This window comes from Elaeis guineensis, chromosome 10 (assembly GCF_000442705.2).
Source record: "Elaeis guineensis isolate ETL-2024a chromosome 10, EG11, whole genome shotgun sequence".
Classification (NCBI taxonomy): Eukaryota; Viridiplantae; Streptophyta; class Magnoliopsida; order Arecales; family Arecaceae; genus Elaeis; species Elaeis guineensis.
Window position 1 is genome coordinate 6,094,619 of NC_026002.2, and position 19,920 is coordinate 6,114,538.

The 19,920-nt window shown below is 38.6% G+C and overlaps 1 protein-coding gene and 1 pseudogene across 1 annotated transcript; both read left to right on the forward strand.

Moving 5' to 3' along the window:
* Positions 1-5,511: 5,511 nt before the first annotated feature.
* On the forward strand, positions 5,512-16,287 carry LOC140852243 (uncharacterized). Its single transcript, XM_073245222.1, has 6 exons — positions 5,512-5,794; positions 5,876-5,973; positions 6,060-6,164; positions 7,128-7,232; positions 7,419-7,523; positions 16,177-16,287. Exons 1-6 carry the CDS (start codon positions 5,626-5,628, stop codon positions 16,186-16,188), a joined length of 594 nt encoding a protein of 197 aa, XP_073101323.1. The 5' UTR covers positions 5,512-5,625; the 3' UTR covers positions 16,189-16,287.
* Positions 16,259-19,920, forward strand: part of LOC109506342 (phosphoenolpyruvate carboxylase kinase 2-like) — a 6,454-nt pseudogene continuing 2,792 nt past the window's right edge.

The following is a 19,920-nucleotide window of genomic DNA, read 5'->3' on the forward strand; positions in this document are numbered from 1 at the left end:
TCATGAACGCCCACCTCCATCGCCACCTCCTGTCAGTCTTCGTCGTCGCCTTCTTGAGCCCTTACAAATACCCACCTCCTCTTCGTTCTTCTCGCCGTCACCTCTCATCGATCTCTGCCGTCGCCTTCCTCCCAAATCGTCATCGACGTTAGCCTTTCCGCTCCAATCTCCCTTGAGTGCTTTCCTTCCCACAGGTCTCCGAAAAAGAGAGATGCCGACCTCCTTCCTACTCTCCTCACTATCACCTCCAATCAATCTCCACCGTCACCTTCCTCCCCACCATCACCAGCATCGACCTTCTTCCTCTAATCTCTAAATGCTTTCCTTCCCATGGATCTCCAAAAAAGAGAGAATCGAAAAGAAAAAAAAAAAGAAGAAAAAATCTGATCACTCTGTGTAGGAAAAAGGAAAATTTTGATTGAATTTTTTCTTTGCCACCTTTTCTTTGTTTTCATTGATTTTTTTTATATTTTTTTTGGATTTTTCCTCTGGTTTTTTCATTCTCGGGGATCTCAATTGGGCCACGTCTGGTCATGCCAAAATCAAAAACTTCTAAAAAGGATATTTATAATATTTTATAAATTTTAATCTCTCATGTAACCTTCACGTTATAACGTTGCTTAACGAAGACAGATGGTTGGACCTCTTTGCAATTTTTTTAAAATATTGAGGTCTATTTTAAATTTTTTTCTTTTGAGATCTAAGTATAGATGGATCAAAGTTCAAAAGGTATCTCTATAATTTTTTCTATATTTTAATGATTGATGGATAAGCTATTTATTAAAAAAATATAAAACAGACTCTTGTGGTATTTTTGGTTATGCAAATAGAGTTTATAGCATATTATGAGCTGTAACTCATACTGTTTAGCTGAAGAACTTCATCCTAGAACTTATAATTATTGATTCTATCTTTAAACTACTTTAGATTTATTGTGATAATAGTACAGTTATATTCTTTTCAAAGAATAATAAAAGTTTCTAGCATCTTTATCCATATAAAAATAAAATATTTGACAGTCAAAGATTTGATTGGAAGGGAGATATAATAATTGAGCGTATAAAGACTAATACAATACTGGCAGATCTATAGACTAGATTATTTAGATCCATTCTATTTGTTAAATATGTGAAGAACATGGGTTTATTGGAATCTTTTGATGTGCTTGGTTAGTGAGAGTATTGTTTTACAATACCTTTTTATTATTTTCATATTGAAATATCATATTTATATTTGTGCACATATGGTTATTTTGAAATATTATTTAAATGAAAGTCTTAAGTATATTTAAAGATATGACTTAAGCATAAAGATATTATTTGATAAAATTTTAAGTATAAATATGTCACTTCGATATAAAGATATTGCTTATGTAGTAATTGATATCGTTGATATCATGATTTACCTTGAAGCATAAAGGACTCATCTTGAAATATACGATGAAATTATGATATAAGCTTAAAATTATTGTAGCTTGCGTTAGAAAACATAAAGTAGTTTTATTTGATACCATAAAGTGGACTGATAATGAGCCTTATATGTTTTGATTGCATGGATATAAAATTTACACTATATATACAATATCACTAAAATCCATACCGATAAGATAACTAACATTTATAAACTATAAAGGCATCTTATATCAATAAATAACTTGTAGACTACTGTGATTCAATGTTAGTGATTTTAGCAGACCGGATTTTGACTAAAGATATTATTCATTCAGGACATATGCATATATAGCCATATGAGGTACACTTAGCCCTAGAGTCATTTTCAAACAATATATATAATAAATATATTTTTTTGAATAAAAAAAATCTTAATTCATATTGTCCAAGTGGGAGAATATTGGAAATTCTTATAAGGTGGGTTTCTATTGATTATGAACCAAATTTTTAATTTAGTTTATTATGAAGTATGAATTAAATTGTCATATGAATGAATAGTTAAGAAGTCCATATTTATCTATAATCATATTGTTATTTTAGGTCCTATTATCTTAGTCATATCATGTAGCAGATATTAATGTTGGTCTGATCGGATTAATAGGCTCTATAATGGATAGACCCTTTAGCATTACTAATCGAAGTAGGTTTCCACACCACTCTTATAATATTCATCTGTAGAGAAATCCTAGGGTATTAAGGTCTTTACATTTTTAGGACGCACCTATAGGGTATTGTTACAGCAATTGTCAATGGCTGCTTAGGGCTCCCAAGGTATGATTGAATTTTTTTTTGATTTCTTCAATGATTTTTTGTATTCTAATATTCTGCATGATATCCATGGAAAAATTCCTAACACTATATTCTTCTTTGTAGTGGTTCTTGTAAGTTTGATTAGCTCCTGTTTAGCTTGACTTTCTAGAGCACTTATAAAGCTTCATTATGGACAAAATTTGAACTCATCAGCCTAAATGAATAGTTGCATATTTTAATCTTGGATATTTATTTCTTATTACTGCAGTGCCTTGTTTTAATTTGTCCTCCTACCATCTTAAATTTTAGGGTGAGTAATACAAAGTTGGAGGGACTAAATTGATTCCTAGATTTTGCATTCACTAGTTCATCTCTCGAGGCATATCATAGGAAAAAAATATTATGTCTATGTAAGAATCGTAGTAATAACTTATGGAAGACTCGAGAAGATGTATAGACCATCTTGTATGCAATGGATTTTTCAAGGGATGCATTACTTGGATATTCTATTGAAAGCCCCACCATCTAGTATGCAAAGGAAGGGTCATGCCTTCCATGCACAAGATGAATCTGATCAACCTGTTGACATGCATGGGATGCTACAAGATGTATTTGGATGTTGAATCTCCATAGTGTTGTAGGGGATCAAACTAATGAGTACACAGAAAAGCCTAACGTTTAAGAAAAAAATTATAAATTGGTTGAAGTGGCCCATAAAGAATATATTGTGCCATGGTTGTAGAGAATTAAATACGTTGGTTTCCATAGTTTAATTATTTTATATAAAATGTATGAATGATTGGATTAAATCATTTACCATATTACTATAGTTACTTGAAAAATCACTCTTTTTTCTTTTTCTTTATGGTGAATCAGATAAAATCAAACCATTCTTGTATTAATTGTTGGCATTTTGTTCATCCTATCTAAGAATGCAACTAGAGAACTTGGGGTCCCAAGGAACTTGATTGGTTGGTGGAGAAAGGCACCGGGCCTTTAGTGACAAGGAGGTTGGTATGCACAGGTATGCCACGAGTGCCTGATCAGTTAGAAAGATGATGATGGAATTGAAGGAAGGATAGAGAGTAGTATAGATCTAAGTGCCTTGACCTTTAAGGACCTTCATCTTCGTCATACCATCATTCAAAGGTGGATAATAGGTGTGGCGCTAACTATGGTAGAAGAGTATAGCAATGGACTATGATAGAACTCTAAATTATGTCTACTCTTTGGATAAAAGATAGAATAAAACTAAGATAAAAGATATAATAAATTATGTCTACTCTTTGGATTGATTGTTGAAACATTCTGAATATAGTACACTTTTTATTTATTTTTTCCAACAAATAATAATTGTATACTCTATTAGTTGCTCTTATGTCCGATCTCCACTCCTAGCAGAATCTAAGGAGCTCCTCCAATTATAAGATGTTGAGGTTTTTCATTTCTTGAATCGTTGTAATATTTGCTTCCTATAATTTTGGCAATGATCTAAGCACCCTTCTCATAAGATCATTGTTAAGATAAGATTTTTAAAAATTTTTAAGATCATTAATAATATTCATAAACTGAGTAATTATTTCAATAATATATCTATTTAATTTTATTTTAAAAATTTATATTTATGAATAAATATATTAATTTTTGATTATTTAAGAAAAGATATACTTTGGTCAGTATAGTCTCTAGATCCTAACGATGAAGATCAATCTGGCGAAAATACGACATCGTTGCCGCTAGCGCACACCATCGACGCCACTAGCGCATGCCATTGACGAACACCAGTCATGAAATGCCACGATCTCATCCTCATTGGTTAATCAGCCAGATTCGTTGGAGTACGGAGATGGGATGCTATCTGCCTTCGCCGGAGTATGGACGGGGAGAATCGTCGGCTTCATTGGTAGAGCATGAAGTGGGCAAATGGAGGTGAAAGATCTTTAGCAAATGCCTCTGAAGTTCAGAAATATTACTGCAACAGCCATTCCCTTTCCCTGGAGTCTTACGAGCAGTTGCTGATAGATGGATCTTAGACCGTTTTTGTTGAATCGATGGATCAGATTTTTTTTTTTTAATGATTAAATGACGTTTCTAATCCTTGTGGCACGCCAGATGGCACCCATGGAATAGGCGTATTCGGCAAACGGCGAGAGCTAAATCTGCATTCCATATCCAAGATATTAGAGGGTGCTTGGTTGAAGGAGTGGAGTTTTCAAATCGAAATGGGTAACTTTCATGCCAATCGTTTGATTGAAGAGAATCTTATTCCCCTTCCAATTTTAAAGGGGAATGGGAATAGTCCAAACCCTCCGCAATTCAATCTAAACTCTCTCCATTGGATTAAGATCTCATTTTACTAGAATGGTAATTAAAAAAAAACATCGAAGGAGATCTCTTCCCATCCTTCCACACTCTCCTCATATCCCCATACTGCTAACTCTATCACATCGTCGACCTTGGGGGAGGCATGCTCGTGAGTGCCGATAAAGGAGCAAGACCGACAGCAACCAACTCGACGACGGACCGACAAGAGGGAAGGGAGGATGCCAGCTTGCAGCGGTAGCTTGTGGTGGTGTAAGAGAGTGCAGGGGCCGGTTGCATGGGGTGGGGGAGGTCCGGAAGGCGCTCGGGGTCGGAGAGGAGAGGTGAGGGGGGTTGGTGGCGTCGGAGCCAGAGGAGGCGAAGGGGTTGGTGGCGCAGGAGCCTGAGAGAAGGGAGGCGAAGGGGTTTGGTGGTCGTGCGGAGTCGGATGCGATGCAGATGGCGGGTGTGGTGCGGATCGTGGTGGGTGGAGCCACGATGGAGACGGTACGATCGTGGGAGGAGGGGGATCTATAATGGAGAAGAAAAAGTATGTTTGAGGGGGGGCACGTGCCCTCCTTCACCTCTTTTCTTTTTTTATTTTCCTTTTATTTTTTCTATTTTTTTATTTTTTTAATTTTTTTTAAAATTATTTATATTTTATATTTTATTTTATAAAATATTTTATCTGTTATTTAAAAAATTTTAATTTTATATAAAAATTTATTTTGATTTATATTTTCAAAAAAATTTGAAACTAGATTTATTATTTTTTTGACTTAAAAGGGAGGTTATGAGCCACCCTTATTTTATTTATAAGGAGAGATTAGAATTTTTTTTTGATAAATAAAGAGGATTGAATTTATTAGTTTGGTAAGTTTGGATACCGTTGTAATTAATCAAAAATATAATTTTTTTGATTTAAAATAAAAAGTATATCTAAAAAATATTTTATTAATAAAATTATCCGATCTGTTTTTGATTTCGGTCGTGAGCAAACATTTTGGGGGATTTTATCATTCCGATTTCCGTCCCGATCGTTTCCGACTCGGATTCCGAACGCGGACCAAGCACCTCCTGGATACCTGCTGATCCCGGGAGCGCTCCGAACAGTTCGACGCGAATGGCCTCTTCCGCCTTCTCTCCTTCTCCCTCTCTTCTTCCCTCCCTCTCTTCTCCCCGTCCTCACTGGCATCCTGACTCTTGTCTTTCCTCCCTCTTTCGCCTGTCTTCACCCAATCCATCCCCTTGGCACCGGAGATATCTTGCCATCGTCTCCTCTTCCACCACCAGTAGGCCCCCCCCCCCCCACTCTCTCTCTCTCTCTCTCGATTCCTGCCAAGTGCCGACAATTTAATTCTGCAGTTTGACAGACGCCAGGGAGGCTTACGCAAGCAAAGAGACGAGGAAGAAGATACTGGAAAGCTACGGCCTCGACCCGTCTGACTTCATCTCGGAGCCCTCTCGAAGGGTAGCGTTCGAATTCCAATCCCTTTCCCTCTCTTCGGAATTCGGTATCATTTCGAATCATGAAGCATTTGATGACTATTTTTCCAGTCGAGGAGGAAGAGGAGGGATGCTGATAAAGCAGGGAAGGGGCAGCAGGTTTATCAGCCACCAGAGGTGTCGAAGCCTCCTCGTGCCACCCATAAATTGCTGCAGGTAGTGGCGTTCTTGAATCAAAACCCTTTTTTTGGTTTCTGTTCTATACCGAGAAAGCTGAAGGTCACCTAAGAGAATGGTATAAAGTGTTATGCGATCTTGGAAGATTATGCACATGATATGAAGACATGGTGCTTTCGTGACCGTCTTGACTTTAATTCTGCGGTTATGATTTTCGTTTTTATAATGCACCAAACTTGTCAGCAGTGTGATATCTTGATGGCCTTGTCAAGAGACATTTTCACAAACAAGTGCAGGGCTATTGACAGTGATCGAGATGCTCCCTTGAGAGGCCTATCAGATGGACTCATCCAGTTCCTTGGATTTATTATATTCAGTAACTGGAGATGAAGGTTAACAGTGGCACTTTCAAATTTGTAGCTAAGGAATCTTTAGCAACCGTTGGGACGTTGGGGATTGTGAAGAATATGGTCAAAAAAAGGTTTTGTAATTTTAAAAGGTTTGGGAAGACCGTGTTGCATTTCAGCACCTTTCAAATTAGTTCTTTGCTTTCACATTCAGTTTGTACTGAATATGGACATGATTTTAAGCTGAGACTTCCACAAAATGAGCAAGTAGCAAGCTCTTATCTGAGGCTGTGACTTACCCATAAATAATTCTTATTTCAACATCCAGGGAAAAAAAATACTTGTGACGTATGGAGTCTGAGTATGCTTAGGCATCATGATCACAAAGGATAGGAAGGCCTGTGGTTTTTAAAAAAATGGAATTTGAGTTGATTTCTGGATTTACATACAAACATGTGTACATAAATGAGAGCCTTGAATGACATGACAAGTTGTTTCTATATGCCCACATAACATATTTATGTTAATTTTTCTTTATCATTAGTATATAGAGAGTACAATATTTTTTTCTTTGGAGTTTTAGTTAATTGTTTCTAGCTTATTACTTTTTGATTTCTATCGTTTATGTTGCTTGAATATATTATGTTTTCTCTAGGTGCTAGGGGGAAAAGCTCGCAGGAAAAAACTACTTTCTCCAAAAGGTATGGACGTACGCCCAATGATGGAAGTTGTAAGAGGAGCAGCCTTTGATATTTTACAGGTAGTTTAATCTCTGTAGCACCTCATGCTTTATCACCTGCTAAGCAATTTTATATGCTATGATCATCGGTGTTTGATGGTGTCCCCACAAAATTGACCGTTACATGGAAATAAAAAATTTAAAAGTTTTTATATTATCCTGTTGACTTGATCATGCATTCTATTTTTTCACACTGTGCTTGTTTAGGTAGCTGGTGGTTGTCCTGCTTCATTAAAGCCAGGGCGCTGGTTAGACTTGTATAGTGGCACTGGCTCTGTTGGAATTGAAGCTATAAGCCGGGGATGTTCAGAGGTGCTTTTCTTACTCAAAATAATTCCCTGCAGTAACTAACATCAGTGGGTCCTAGATATAATTTACTGCTTGTGGTTTGTTACTTGTTCTTGATGCCTTTTAGTAACAGGTTCTTCCTGAACCATCAAAAGTGGACATATAGAAGATGCGAATTCTCTGTCTATTATTACACACTAGTGGTATTGCATGTGCAACAGACAGTGAGTTTTAAACATCACATATGAATTATTTAGTTTCTCCCGAATCCAATCATTCATAAACAAGATAAGTATTGAAATGAAGTTTGGAACATACACAATGGCAAATTTACTTGAATCTTGGCTCTCAATTAGGTTGTTTGCAAGCTATCCAAAAAAAGACTAGATAGCCCACAGTTCTCTCTCTCTCTCTCTCTCTCTCTCTCTCTCTATATATATATATATATATATATATATATATATATATATCCATGCATAGGGTTCAGACAGAGCAGATTGTTAACAGTTTTGTCTAAAAATAATTGTTGCTCTTCTTTGTTCCTTTTGTTAACTTGAAGCTCATAGTTAACCTGTAATGAGAGGGTCTTTAGCTCCTTCAAATCACTACAGATATGGAATTCATATATGCACAACAGCATAAGATGAGAAGAAATATATGGCTTGTGATAAGCCTGAAATTTAGGTAATAACAAGCAGTTTAAGGTTCTAGGATCAAGTCATGATAGTGTTTCCATTTAAACCTGGTAATGCCATCTAATAGTACGATCTACAGTTGCGGATTTTAAGGAAGCAATATATGTATTTCTTTCCAATATGCTTTCTGGATCAGAAGTTATGGCAAACATCATTACTGAAGACCATGTGACTGCTTAGCTGATGGAGATGAGTTGTTAAAATGCCATATGGTTGGTTTGAAATCTTTGAGATCTATTTGTTGAGGAAAAAAACTTGTGTTTTTTCTATCTCCCTTTAACTAAATATTTCTCAATATTTCTTATTCATTATCTTTGGAAAATAGGAATTTATGTTTATGAAAGCACTGTTATTGAAGCTCCAGGTCTGGTTACAATAAAATGGGGGAAAGAGATACCCTTAAATTATCTCTTTATTGAAAAAAGATGCCATCTTTATGGTAAAGACAATAGGCAATTATTCTTCATGCATGAGGTGGAAAAATGAATTATTATTGGGATGTATGGAAAAGGATCAATTAACCTATGAGTATTGTTCTACCTGCATTTATTGAATTGCTTGAAATGGAAACGTCAAAAGCCACATGAATTCTTAGTTGATAATTAACACAGGAAAGCCCGCTTCTTAATTGCTAATTAACACAAGGAAGTCTATTCAGAAAAAGGACAAATCCAGAAAACTGATTATCTCCTTTTGTTCTACATTTTTCCTTCATTTGAAGGCCTACTCAATGGGGCATAGCTTAAAAATGACTCATATATCAATGACATTTAGTTATCAGCTTTGGCAGTAGCCAACATCAATGTGCAATATATAATGCCTCAAGCCACCACAAAACAGTTAATACCTAGTTTGAAATTTATGCAACAGATGCACGATTACCGCCTAGTTGGACACCTCTACCCAACATGAGATTTTTGCTTAGTAGAATTGGACAATTGTTGAGCTTTCTTGGGATCAATATTTCTCTTGATAGCCATGGATTCAAAAACCATTGGAGTGGGATGGTGTGGTAAATGCCATACCATTTCTATGTGAAACTAGCATTGGTATAGCTGTTGGGATGCTGAAACCATCTGTGCTGATATGTACAGTTTGCATTGTGTGTGCTGATGGTATCATATCGATTGAACTAGTCGGTATTGACAATTTTTCATTTTTGTTGATGTTTTCAGTTTCTGTGTGAACCGGCAGTGATGCCATCCCATTTCAATGGAAAAATGTATGAGAGTCAGTTTTGGTATTTAAAACCTTGAATGTAACAATGCTTGGCCTGGAATAACATATGCAAGATTTAATAAGAAATCCTTTTAGCAATTCATTACCTGTAATGAAGCACTTTACAACAAAACATTCTGATGCATTGAAGAAAATATTTCTGATGACATATTACAATTGACTGTTTCACAATGACACTTGTGGAATACATGGTACAAGATTGAAAAACTCTTCTTTCCACGATGTTAATCATTTATTGCTCTCCTTTGAGGATGTTGTATGCTGCTATTATCTTAGCCTCTTGTGGCCACCATGATCATAATGGAAAGACTGAGAAAGTCAGGCAGAATGAATGGGATGTGGGTTTGCAAGGAGGAAAATGGTAGAATGAAATATGACTACGTGTAAGGATGTCTATGGAGGGAATGGAGGCGAAAAGAGAAGGGACTAGAAGCTGAAATGTGCTCCTGTTTTTGTAAAAGGGTGGGGAGAGGAATGTTATTTTAGCTAGTGATTGAGATCATGAGTGGAAGAAGAATATTTGCTTAGGTGGGAGTAGGAGGATGAAGGAAAAAGGCTGATGCAGGAGAGACATGCACAAGGAGGAGAGGGAAGCTGGTGAGGGCAGAGGAAGTGGGTCGTCTCAAGATGAGTGGTATATGCAATTACTGTTTCACAATGACACTTGTGGAATAGATGGTACAAGATTGAAAAACTCATCTTTTTACAATGTTAATCATTTATTGCTCTCTTTTGAGGATGTTGTATGCTGCTATTATCTTAGCCTTTTGTGGCCACCATGATCATAATGGAAAGACTGAGAAAGTGAGGCAGAATGAATGGGATGTGGGTTTGCAAAGAGGAAAATGGTAGAATGAAATATGACTAAGTGTAAGGATGTCTATGGAGGGAATGGAGGCAAAAAGAGAAGGGACTAGAAGCTGACATGCGCTCCTGTTTTTGTAAAAGGGTGGGGAGAGAAATGTTATTTTAGCTAGTGATTGAGATCATGAGTGGAAGAAGAATATTTGCTTAGGTGGGAGTAGGAGGATGAAGGAAAAGGCTGATGCAGGAGAATGCAGGAGGAGAGGAAAGCTGGTGAGGGCAGAGTTAGTGGGTGGTCTCGAGATGAGTGGTATATGCAATTACTGATGAAGGGTTGTGGTAGAGATGGTGCCTAGTTAAGAATGCTAAATTGGCATAAATGGATGGTTGAATTCATGAATTGGTAGTTGTGCAACATTAGCAAGGTGCTTTAGGCTAGGAAGATGGTGGAAAGAGTAGTGGCTGGTGGGCCATGAGATTGGTTGGATTCCATGTCTCATCCTACTAAAAGTGCTGGCTTTCTGCATACTCAATAGTCTCACCTGGCAACCCACCTTGCCTAATGAACCTTAACCAACAAACCTTAATGTGAGCATATGTGCCCCTCTGTGGATCAAATTATGGTTAATCAGAATTGACTTGTATCTATAACTAGATGACAACCTTTAATGAATTAATGTTGACAACTTGGCCCAGGGATGCTTTGGCTAAGTAGGAATTTTACCATGAAAGTAGATGGTTGGTTGGTTGGGAAGATTGTTGTTGATTATATTAGTTTTAGCTTATTTAGCGTCAGAGCAAATCCATCAATATTCCTTTCCACCTGTCACACTATAAAACACCACCTGCTAGTTTTCTGCTTGTGCACACGATCCAAGTATTGCCTTGATTTTAAGAATGGAATTTTAGTTGAACTTTGTCCCTAATCTCTTCCATAGATTGGTTGTACTGGGCCAACTAGCCTACATTCTGTTCTCCTGACCCCATACATACATGCATGCATCTAGACATACATTCATGCAAGCATACATGCATACATACATATACACCTGCATGCATACGTACCTACATACATGCATATGTGTATACATGCATATGTACATACATGCATACATGCATATGTACATACATACATGCATGCATATATACATACATACATCTTGAGATATTTATATACATACATATACATATGTACATACCTACATACATCATATATGCATACATATGTATGTACATATCTACATGCGCACATATATGTTGTCTGCTGGATTCTCCACTTTGGGGGGAAGAACGGCACATTCATTCTTGGTAGGTTCATGCAAGTGTGTAGGCGTGCCACCAGTGTCACAACTAGTAAGAAGATAGGATGAAGGGTTGGTAATGCGGGTCTTATAGAGAATGTATGTGTGTATGCATATGTGTGTGTGTGTTATAATTCAATTTGATGGGAGTGATGAAAATGCATTTGATCTTGCACAAAATTGCTGTTCTGCCTTTGACCAGAAGAAAATAGACTAGTTCTAATTGCACTTTGTTGGATATAGTGTTTACTAGAATAAGATGCAAGCTTGAAACCAATTATCGTCACAAGGCATATGAATATCACTTTTCCCAGTAATGCATCATACCTTTTTCTTTATGGTTTATGATTATACCACACAACAAGGCCGGTAGAACTGGAACCAGAACCTATGCCGACCGGCTGGAGATACAGTTCGATATGCCCCCGTATTGGACTGTACTGGGCCCGAACCATCACAGCAAAGAAAGCGGAGGAGAGGGAGAACCAGTGAGGAAAAGAGAGAGAGGTGGGAGGGAGAGGAAAAAGAGCCCGACAGAGGGCCGCCGAGGCCTTTGGAGCTCTGCCTTCCTTCGAAGAGACGAGAATAGAGTGGGAGGAGAGGCCGATGGTGGTCGCTGGAGGAGTACTGAGGCCCTTGACTAGCCAGATCACCCTCCGCACCTTTGTTGGATCGAAATTGGGGCAACCCACCCTTGTTTCATCATGTTTAATTTTTTCATCCCTATTTCGGCTCAGCAAAGGCTCGGGGAGGGGGGGGATCCAACCATCCAGGGGCCTTGGTGGCCCTCCAATGGCCACCACCAGCCTCCCTGTCATTTTGCCCTCCTTTCATTTCTCTCCTTCCCTTCCCCCCTCTCTCTCTATTCTCATCTCTTCGAAGGAGGGTGGAGCTTTAGAGGCCTCGACGGCCCTTCAGTTGCCTCAGTGGGCCATGCCAGCCTTTCCCTCTCCTTCTTTCTTCTTCTCTCTCTCTCTTCCTCTCTTTCCTTCTCCCTCACTTTGTTTTCGCCTGTGTTGCGAATTGAATGCTTGAACCGCACTGGTAGGCTGCCAGTATGGTCTTGGCATGCCTTGCACTATTTGATTGATGGTGGTTCGGTGAACCATGCTACATAGTCTAGCAAAATGATATATAATTGCTGCATCAATGTTGCTGAAACCTCGGTCAGACTTTTGTTTAGAGATGAATCTTATTATGAATTCTCCAGTGTAAGCTCCAATCTACATTTCTTGAGGATCTTTTTTCTGCACAGTTTATTTATACTCTTTGCTTTAATAGATGGTTTTCTAGGTTAAGTGCTTAAGTAATTCTATTGAGAATGTTGAGATGATAGCAAAGTGTACCTCCATAAAATGATGCTGGTTGGATCTTGTAAAAAATTTCTTGGTGCCTTGATGATTCACGATTTGAAGGTCCTGCACTCAGTATAAATTTCAGAACTTCTGAAACATTCCTGATGCAATGATCATTAAAGACAAGTTGCTGAGGCCTAAGGTGCAACAGCTACAAGAATCAGTCTTGGAAGTGGTCAAATCGCTATTCGAGGCAATAGAGGCTGTGTCTGCAAATTGGAGCAGCAATTGAGATATTTTAGGGCCTCACCCTGCTGCAAGGAACATCAATGAAGCAAGGAGCAGCTGGATTTTCATCCAATAGCCCGGATTTATCACTAATTGATTAGCCTTTGGTTCTATTTTTTAGATGTTGTTTTTAGATCAGATTCAAAGTTAATTAGGGGACATTACTGTTAACGGTGATTGCCACAGTGTCTGCTTGAGTTGAGAGTCATGGTTAACATTTGGTTAGTCAGTTAGTTAAGGAGTTTTGATAGACTTTGTTTTCTAATGTGATTGAATCCTAGTTAGGCTCAAATTAGGAAAGTACAGGAATCTGATTGCCTTATATGAAGCCTTGTTGTGGCATCAACAGGAGATATGCAGAAATGTTTTGAATAAGAGGAGCTGCTTGGAGCCTGGTTCTGCTACCCCTTACGTCCCCTTCTCTCTCGTTCTTCTTCCTTCTTCATATCTGATTCTGTTTTCCATCTTTTGTATTTCATTATTCTGTGCTGTCAATTGATCATATTGCTGCAATTTATAGACAGACCCATTCTGGATATAGATTTTAACCATTTAAGTTGTTTCACCATTTTGTCCAAAAGATCTGTGCACAGAGAACATAGAACACTAAGAGTTTGGACTTCTCAGCGGTCATCTTTAATTCTCTGTCGGTCTTCTTTATTGCATCTCAATTGACCCCTAGGCAATCTTTTTGAGTCTGTGGTCCAATAAAATTTGCAATCCTGTACTAAATTCCGCAAATTATTGAACTGTTCTCTGAAAATAATACTTAAAATTGACATTAAACTGTTTTGGATTGTCATAGAACTTTCATTTTTTGGTTGTCTGGGATCTATTAGAATCCTTAAACTTTCAGTGCTTGTTTAAACAGCTTTTATCAGCCCAAAAATCCTTAGTTTACAATTTTCTGTCCTGTTTTCTGCAGCTAGACAGCAAGGGGAAACCTGAGCCTAAACCCTAGCGTTTTTAGATTTTTAGATCCTCCACACATTGCAGGCCTTCCCTACTTAGTCTTGCATTACTTCTCTAGCTTGAATGGAATGAAGTACTATATATTATAATCAAGATTTTCAGAACTGTCCCAACTCGGACGGCTCGGGGCATGCCGAATCGGACCGACGGGGAACCGGGATGGTTTCGGCTTGGAAAGCAGCACACGCCGGCATCGAGGGAGAAAGAGAGGGAAAGAGAGGAAGAGAGAGAGAGGAGAATGCCATCGGAGGTTGGCGGTGGCCTACTGTGGCCGTCGGAGGGCCGCGGACGCCTCCACGGCTCGGTTCGCCCCATATTGCTGTTAAACGAGAGAGAGAGAGAGAGAGAGAGAGGAGTGACTCACCGGATAAAGGATGGGACAGCGAAGGGGCTGCCGTAGGTTTCAGGATGGCCGTTGTGGCCAGCGGATAGCTGAAACCGTATGAGTGGAGTCGCGGCCACGGAACAGGGACGACAACCTTTGTTCCCCCGTCGGCTCTTTTTTAAAAATGGAGATGAACAGTGAAGCCGGCAAACTATTTGCCGGCTTTATTGTTTAAGAGGTTTTTTAACAAAATTTAAAAATAGTGAAGTCCGCAATCGGATTGCCGGCTTCATTTTTTTGAATTTTTTTAAAAAAAAGCAAAAACAGTGAAGCTGGCAAACCATTTGCCGGCTTCACTTAAGTTCTGATTTTTTAAAAAAACCCCGTAAAACAGGGACGCCGTCCCTGTTTCATGCCTGCGACACCGCGCGCATGGACTGCACTGTCCGGTGTCCACGACGGCCAGTCGGAGGCTGTCTGGCGGCCCCTCCGACTCCTTCCCCTCCCTCCTTTTCTTTCTTCCTCTCTCTTTCTATTTCTCTCTCTTTCTATATTTTCCTCCTCCCGATTCCCTTCCTTTCCTTGTTTCGATTTGCGTCGATCCGGTATGATATGGTACAAATCCGTACTGACCCATACCATCGGTCGGCCGTTACGGGCTCCGGTACCGAGTCCACGATTCTTAATTATAATATTATATTACCTCTATTTTGTAGCAGTTGTGAGATCCTCATGCAAGATGAGTCCTTTTTGCCTTCAATTGATCCTGCATTAGTTGTTTTCTCCATAGTCCCTCCAAAGGACCAAATCATTATAAGGAATTTGAGCAGAATGTCAGATGATGAAATTATGTGTGACAGATCAGTTTTTGCATTTAATGACCTCTTAGGTGCAAAAGGGTTTCATAGTTAACTTCCAGAAAATTATGCAAGGACCTTGATGCATGACAACTTAGGATGGCCTGCTTATGTGTAGATGGGTCTAAGGGGTGAGAGAAATTAGGGTATAGGTAATCAGTTGCCTTGCTTTCCTGTCACAGAAAACATGACAAAAGTGAACAATTTAGTGGATTGAAAGTAGGAGGTAGGCTTTATTCACCAGAAAAAAGTAGGAGGTAGGCTTTCTAGATCACTCCTAAGGTTTAGGGATAATGTTATACTGTTATGTTAGGAAAAGCTTTTTTTGGGTTTCCAGATCCTTCCTATTGTTTAAAGAATGGGGTCTAATGTTAGGATTGGATTATTAGGGTTTTAAGGTTAAAACTATAGGTTCCAAATTGACTTAAGATCAAACTTCAAGCTATTCTATATGTATCTGCAGGTTAAAGGAGGAATTCATACAAGAAAGAAGAGAAAATAAAGGAAATAGGCAGGGAAGAGAAAGAGTAAAGAAAGAAGTTGCTAGAGATAAAGAGGGCTTTGCCCCTCATTCTTCGAGAATCAGAAAGATCTCTTTCGAGTTTGAATTTGTTCATTTGGCATCTGGGCTCTTCTACCTTCTACTTAATTTTTTTCTATTTACTTATTTTTTTGTGCTTTATTCTTTATTTCATTTCGATTTTCTTAAAAAGAAAAATTATCATTATAAGGATGAGATCAATTCGGAAGCACTTTTTCTTATTCTAGCAGACAGAATTCCATTGGTCTAATTTGGGATTGGGACTCTCTGATGTATCTTTATTCGATTTATCCTCCAAAGAGGGTGAAATACCGAACCAATCCTTACATTTATTTGTGGTGGATCGATCTTTCATTGCAGTGGATTAATTAGCCCAGCAGACTATAGCTTCAACATTAACATAGCCCACTCATTGGACCTCTATCTGGCGAACACTCGGGATATGGTAGGGAGTGGATTGGAACACTTGGTCAGGGCAAGGTAATGGCACTGATGGGTTAAGTCATATTACTTCCTAGCCTGTTACGACTTTCTTTTCAATTTGTTTCATGTCTTCTCCAAAACTATTCGATGTATTCATCATACTACTCCATTGGTTGGCAGTTTGAGATCGCTCCTATAGTAAGTATAAAAATCGTTTATGATACAAGTGGTAATCGTACATATATTATCAATTTGTTATCAATTTGGTATTTTCTTTTGGTCGAAGCTTCTCCCTAATGAAGAAGAGTAAATCGCCCCGAAGATATGGATTGCACGGATATCTGCAACACATCCAGTATTCCAAGGGCATACCTCCCTTCATAGGCGGCTTCTGACTCATCACCCGAATCCTTTCCCAGGACCGGGATAGAGTGGAGTGGCAACGACCCGTCACATGGGTGCTCCACTCAGCAACCTCTAAAACCTTAGGCGGGGGGATAGCACAATACTTCGGGCCCTGGGCGAACGAACAGCTCCTTCATCTCTGAGGGACAACTCCACTTTTAAAGCTATGCCCTCCTCTCCTTCCTAACCTTATAGCCTTGGGCAGTTCCCTTCGCCTCTTAAGAAGCTCCTTATTGGTTGAGATTGGAAAAACATTGGTCTTTTAGAGAGTTAACTTGTTTATTCAATAACACAACTCGTACCATGCAATTGATGACCATTCTTTCACTATCCCATACTATATGTATAAAGTCCACATGACTTAGGGACCATGGTACACCATACTAGTTGGGACTAATGTGTACCAGGCATATTGTACTGTATCGATACCCCACCAATATGTGGTATGGGAGGCGTACTGAACATTGGTACACTAAATGGACCTTCTAGGTGTACCGATACTGAAGCATGATGGTATTGGTGCAGGGTCCAGTATCAAGATGGTGAACATTATTAGGGACTAAATAATCAAATAAGATAAAAAAAATAACTGGGCTGCTAAGTAACTTGGTCTCTAATTTATTCGAGGATAATGTAGCTAAATATATTAGAAAAAAAATGTAAACCGAGACCCAAGCAACTTGTAGGTCAGCTAACATTAGGGCCAAATAATCTAGCATCATTTCTCTAAACCAAATATAAACTTGTTTCACAATGAAATATGCACTGTTCAAAGGTCAAGGACCATGGTTAATTTTTCACTCAAAAAATGGACCATAGTTAATTTCATAAGAATTCCATGTAGTCGGATAAGGGCATAAATACCCTTCCATGTTCTTGATGGATCAATTCAGAGCTATCCATCATTTTGATTCCTCCTTTGCTACATCAATTCTTGTCACTTTAGGAAACTCAACTTCGTCAAGCTGGGGAAGGAAGCCAAGAAGCTAACCATACTTGGCCAAACTTGTTGTAGAAGGAAAGTTCCAGCAGCCTACTTCAACTTTGTAGGTTGTAAATTTTTAGCACATATGTACTTCATCATGTAGTGACCATGTCGAAATGAGTATGTGTTGGCGTAGTAGCCATCATACGTACTTCATCATGTAGTCGCGATATGTACTTTATCATGTACTTCATCCGCAATCTACTTCAACTTTGTAGGTTGTAAATTTTTGGCACATATGTAATTCATCTTGCAGTGACTGTCTAAATGAGTAAGTGTTGGTGTACCCATCATAGTCTTCCATACCGTCAGATATGGGGCATATTGGTGCAGTCTCATACCGTATCGACACTCTGTAAATAGTCTTGTACCGTATCGAACCATGTATAGACATTGTAACAGGATGGCATGGGTATGGGGTCCAATACTGAGATGACAAACCTTGCATCATATTGCACTTTGCAGCCAAAATGCCAAGGGCACCCAAGGAGGATATGACATAAATTCGCTAGTAGCACATCACATTGAATAATATGAATTAAGTCTCTATTTGAATAGGTGACAAGGCATTTTCATAGAGTTTTAAGTTTGTGCTGTTCACCAATGCCTCCTTGCATGGCTGTGGATTGCCTCTATTTCTTAACCAAGCTTTTGAAATGCATCTTTAGATAGATATAACATTGGTGCAGAGCGATTTCCACAGTCACTTACCATACATAATTGGCCATTGGAGTCGCACTTTGGTTTGAAAGATGCTGCATCACCTCCAATCTTCATTTCATATGTGTATTAAGCTATGAAAAGTGGACAAAGGGCCACACAATGATGCACGTCATCTTTGTTACCCTCACTTTTCTCTTTGTTACACTCTTTTGATCCTAGGACTCCATTGGCCTTTTGCTCAGAACTTGTATTAGTGAAAGAAGGGCTTTTTAAGTGAAATCATCATCAATTAGGACACTGTAGAGAAACGGCCAAACCCCTTGCAGTAAAGCATAGATTTCAACCTTGTATCTAGGACTCACTGGACCAAATTTTCAACCTTGAAGGATGTGATTGCTTTGTAGCTGTCTGTTGTTGAAGCTGTTGATGATTTTTGAGGGGCTCATTGCTAGTGCTGATTGGTCTGATTTGAGGGAACTTGAGGTAGCATTCTTTGGACAAGATTTGCCGTTTCGGACCCTCAGTACAGAACCCTGTGTCAGTACCATCCTATTATAGTGTCATTTGCAGTACAGTAAGGTTTCACGTATCGAGTGCCGATATGATATGGTATGTCCGGTATAGTACTGTACTGACCCATATGGGAAACCTTGCTTTGGATAGATCTCTTCTTTAGATCATCCTCTATCTAGTACACAACCACCTGCATCCTTCATCATGTAGATTTGGTTGGTTGGCTGCTAACCCAGCTGAAATTTGGGAGTTTAGACCTTGATGGTTCATCTAAATCATCACGTTCTCATTCGAAGGGACTCAGATGGTGCCACCAAACTATGGTATACTGGTATGTATTCTTCTACCATGAAGCTGCCTACGCTAATCAGGTAAATACAAGATAGATTCTCTATAATTTGGTGGAACAAAATACATTATCAGACTATATTCATGTCCTTCCAAGTTTGAAGAGTGGTATAGTTGTTTTGTTATTATTTATTTCGCCATACCTATGTTGTCTCCTTCAATTTCACTTATGCAAACAGGAGTCGATGCTTTTTTGCAAGCCAATACCACTTGAAGTAGCTTTTAAGAGCATGGTCTAGATCATGTCCAATATGAAAATCAGCCATCTTGAGTTTTACTTCACAATCCACTTTAGTTACTTTGATCCAATCACTCAAGCAGGGGTTTCAAGAGTGGCTGTTTGAGTGCTAAATGCGAAAGTTGTGGAGTAGAAGAGGATTTTATTTCAATATCTTTCAGCTCTATGATTTTGATTTTGATTTTCATTTGTTGGATTAATGTACTAGGATTTGTTTTATCACGTCCAAGAAAGATTTAACAGAAGTCATGTCTTGTTGAAGGATTATAAACATGTTGCTTAATGCCCTTATAGTCTTGGGTGAAGTCCTCAAGCCTATTGTTTAAAAGAATGTGAAACCATGCTGGAAAAAGGAGAGAAGAGGTCAAACAATGAAGTAAAAAGAAGGTGAAAAGGATCAGGAAGTTTGGCTCTGATAGCAAACTGATGTAAAACAAATTAGGAGATGACCTGCTTATGCTTAGGGGCCCTAAATGGTGAGACAAATTGGGGAGCAGATAATCGGTTGCCTTGCTATCCTATCATAAAA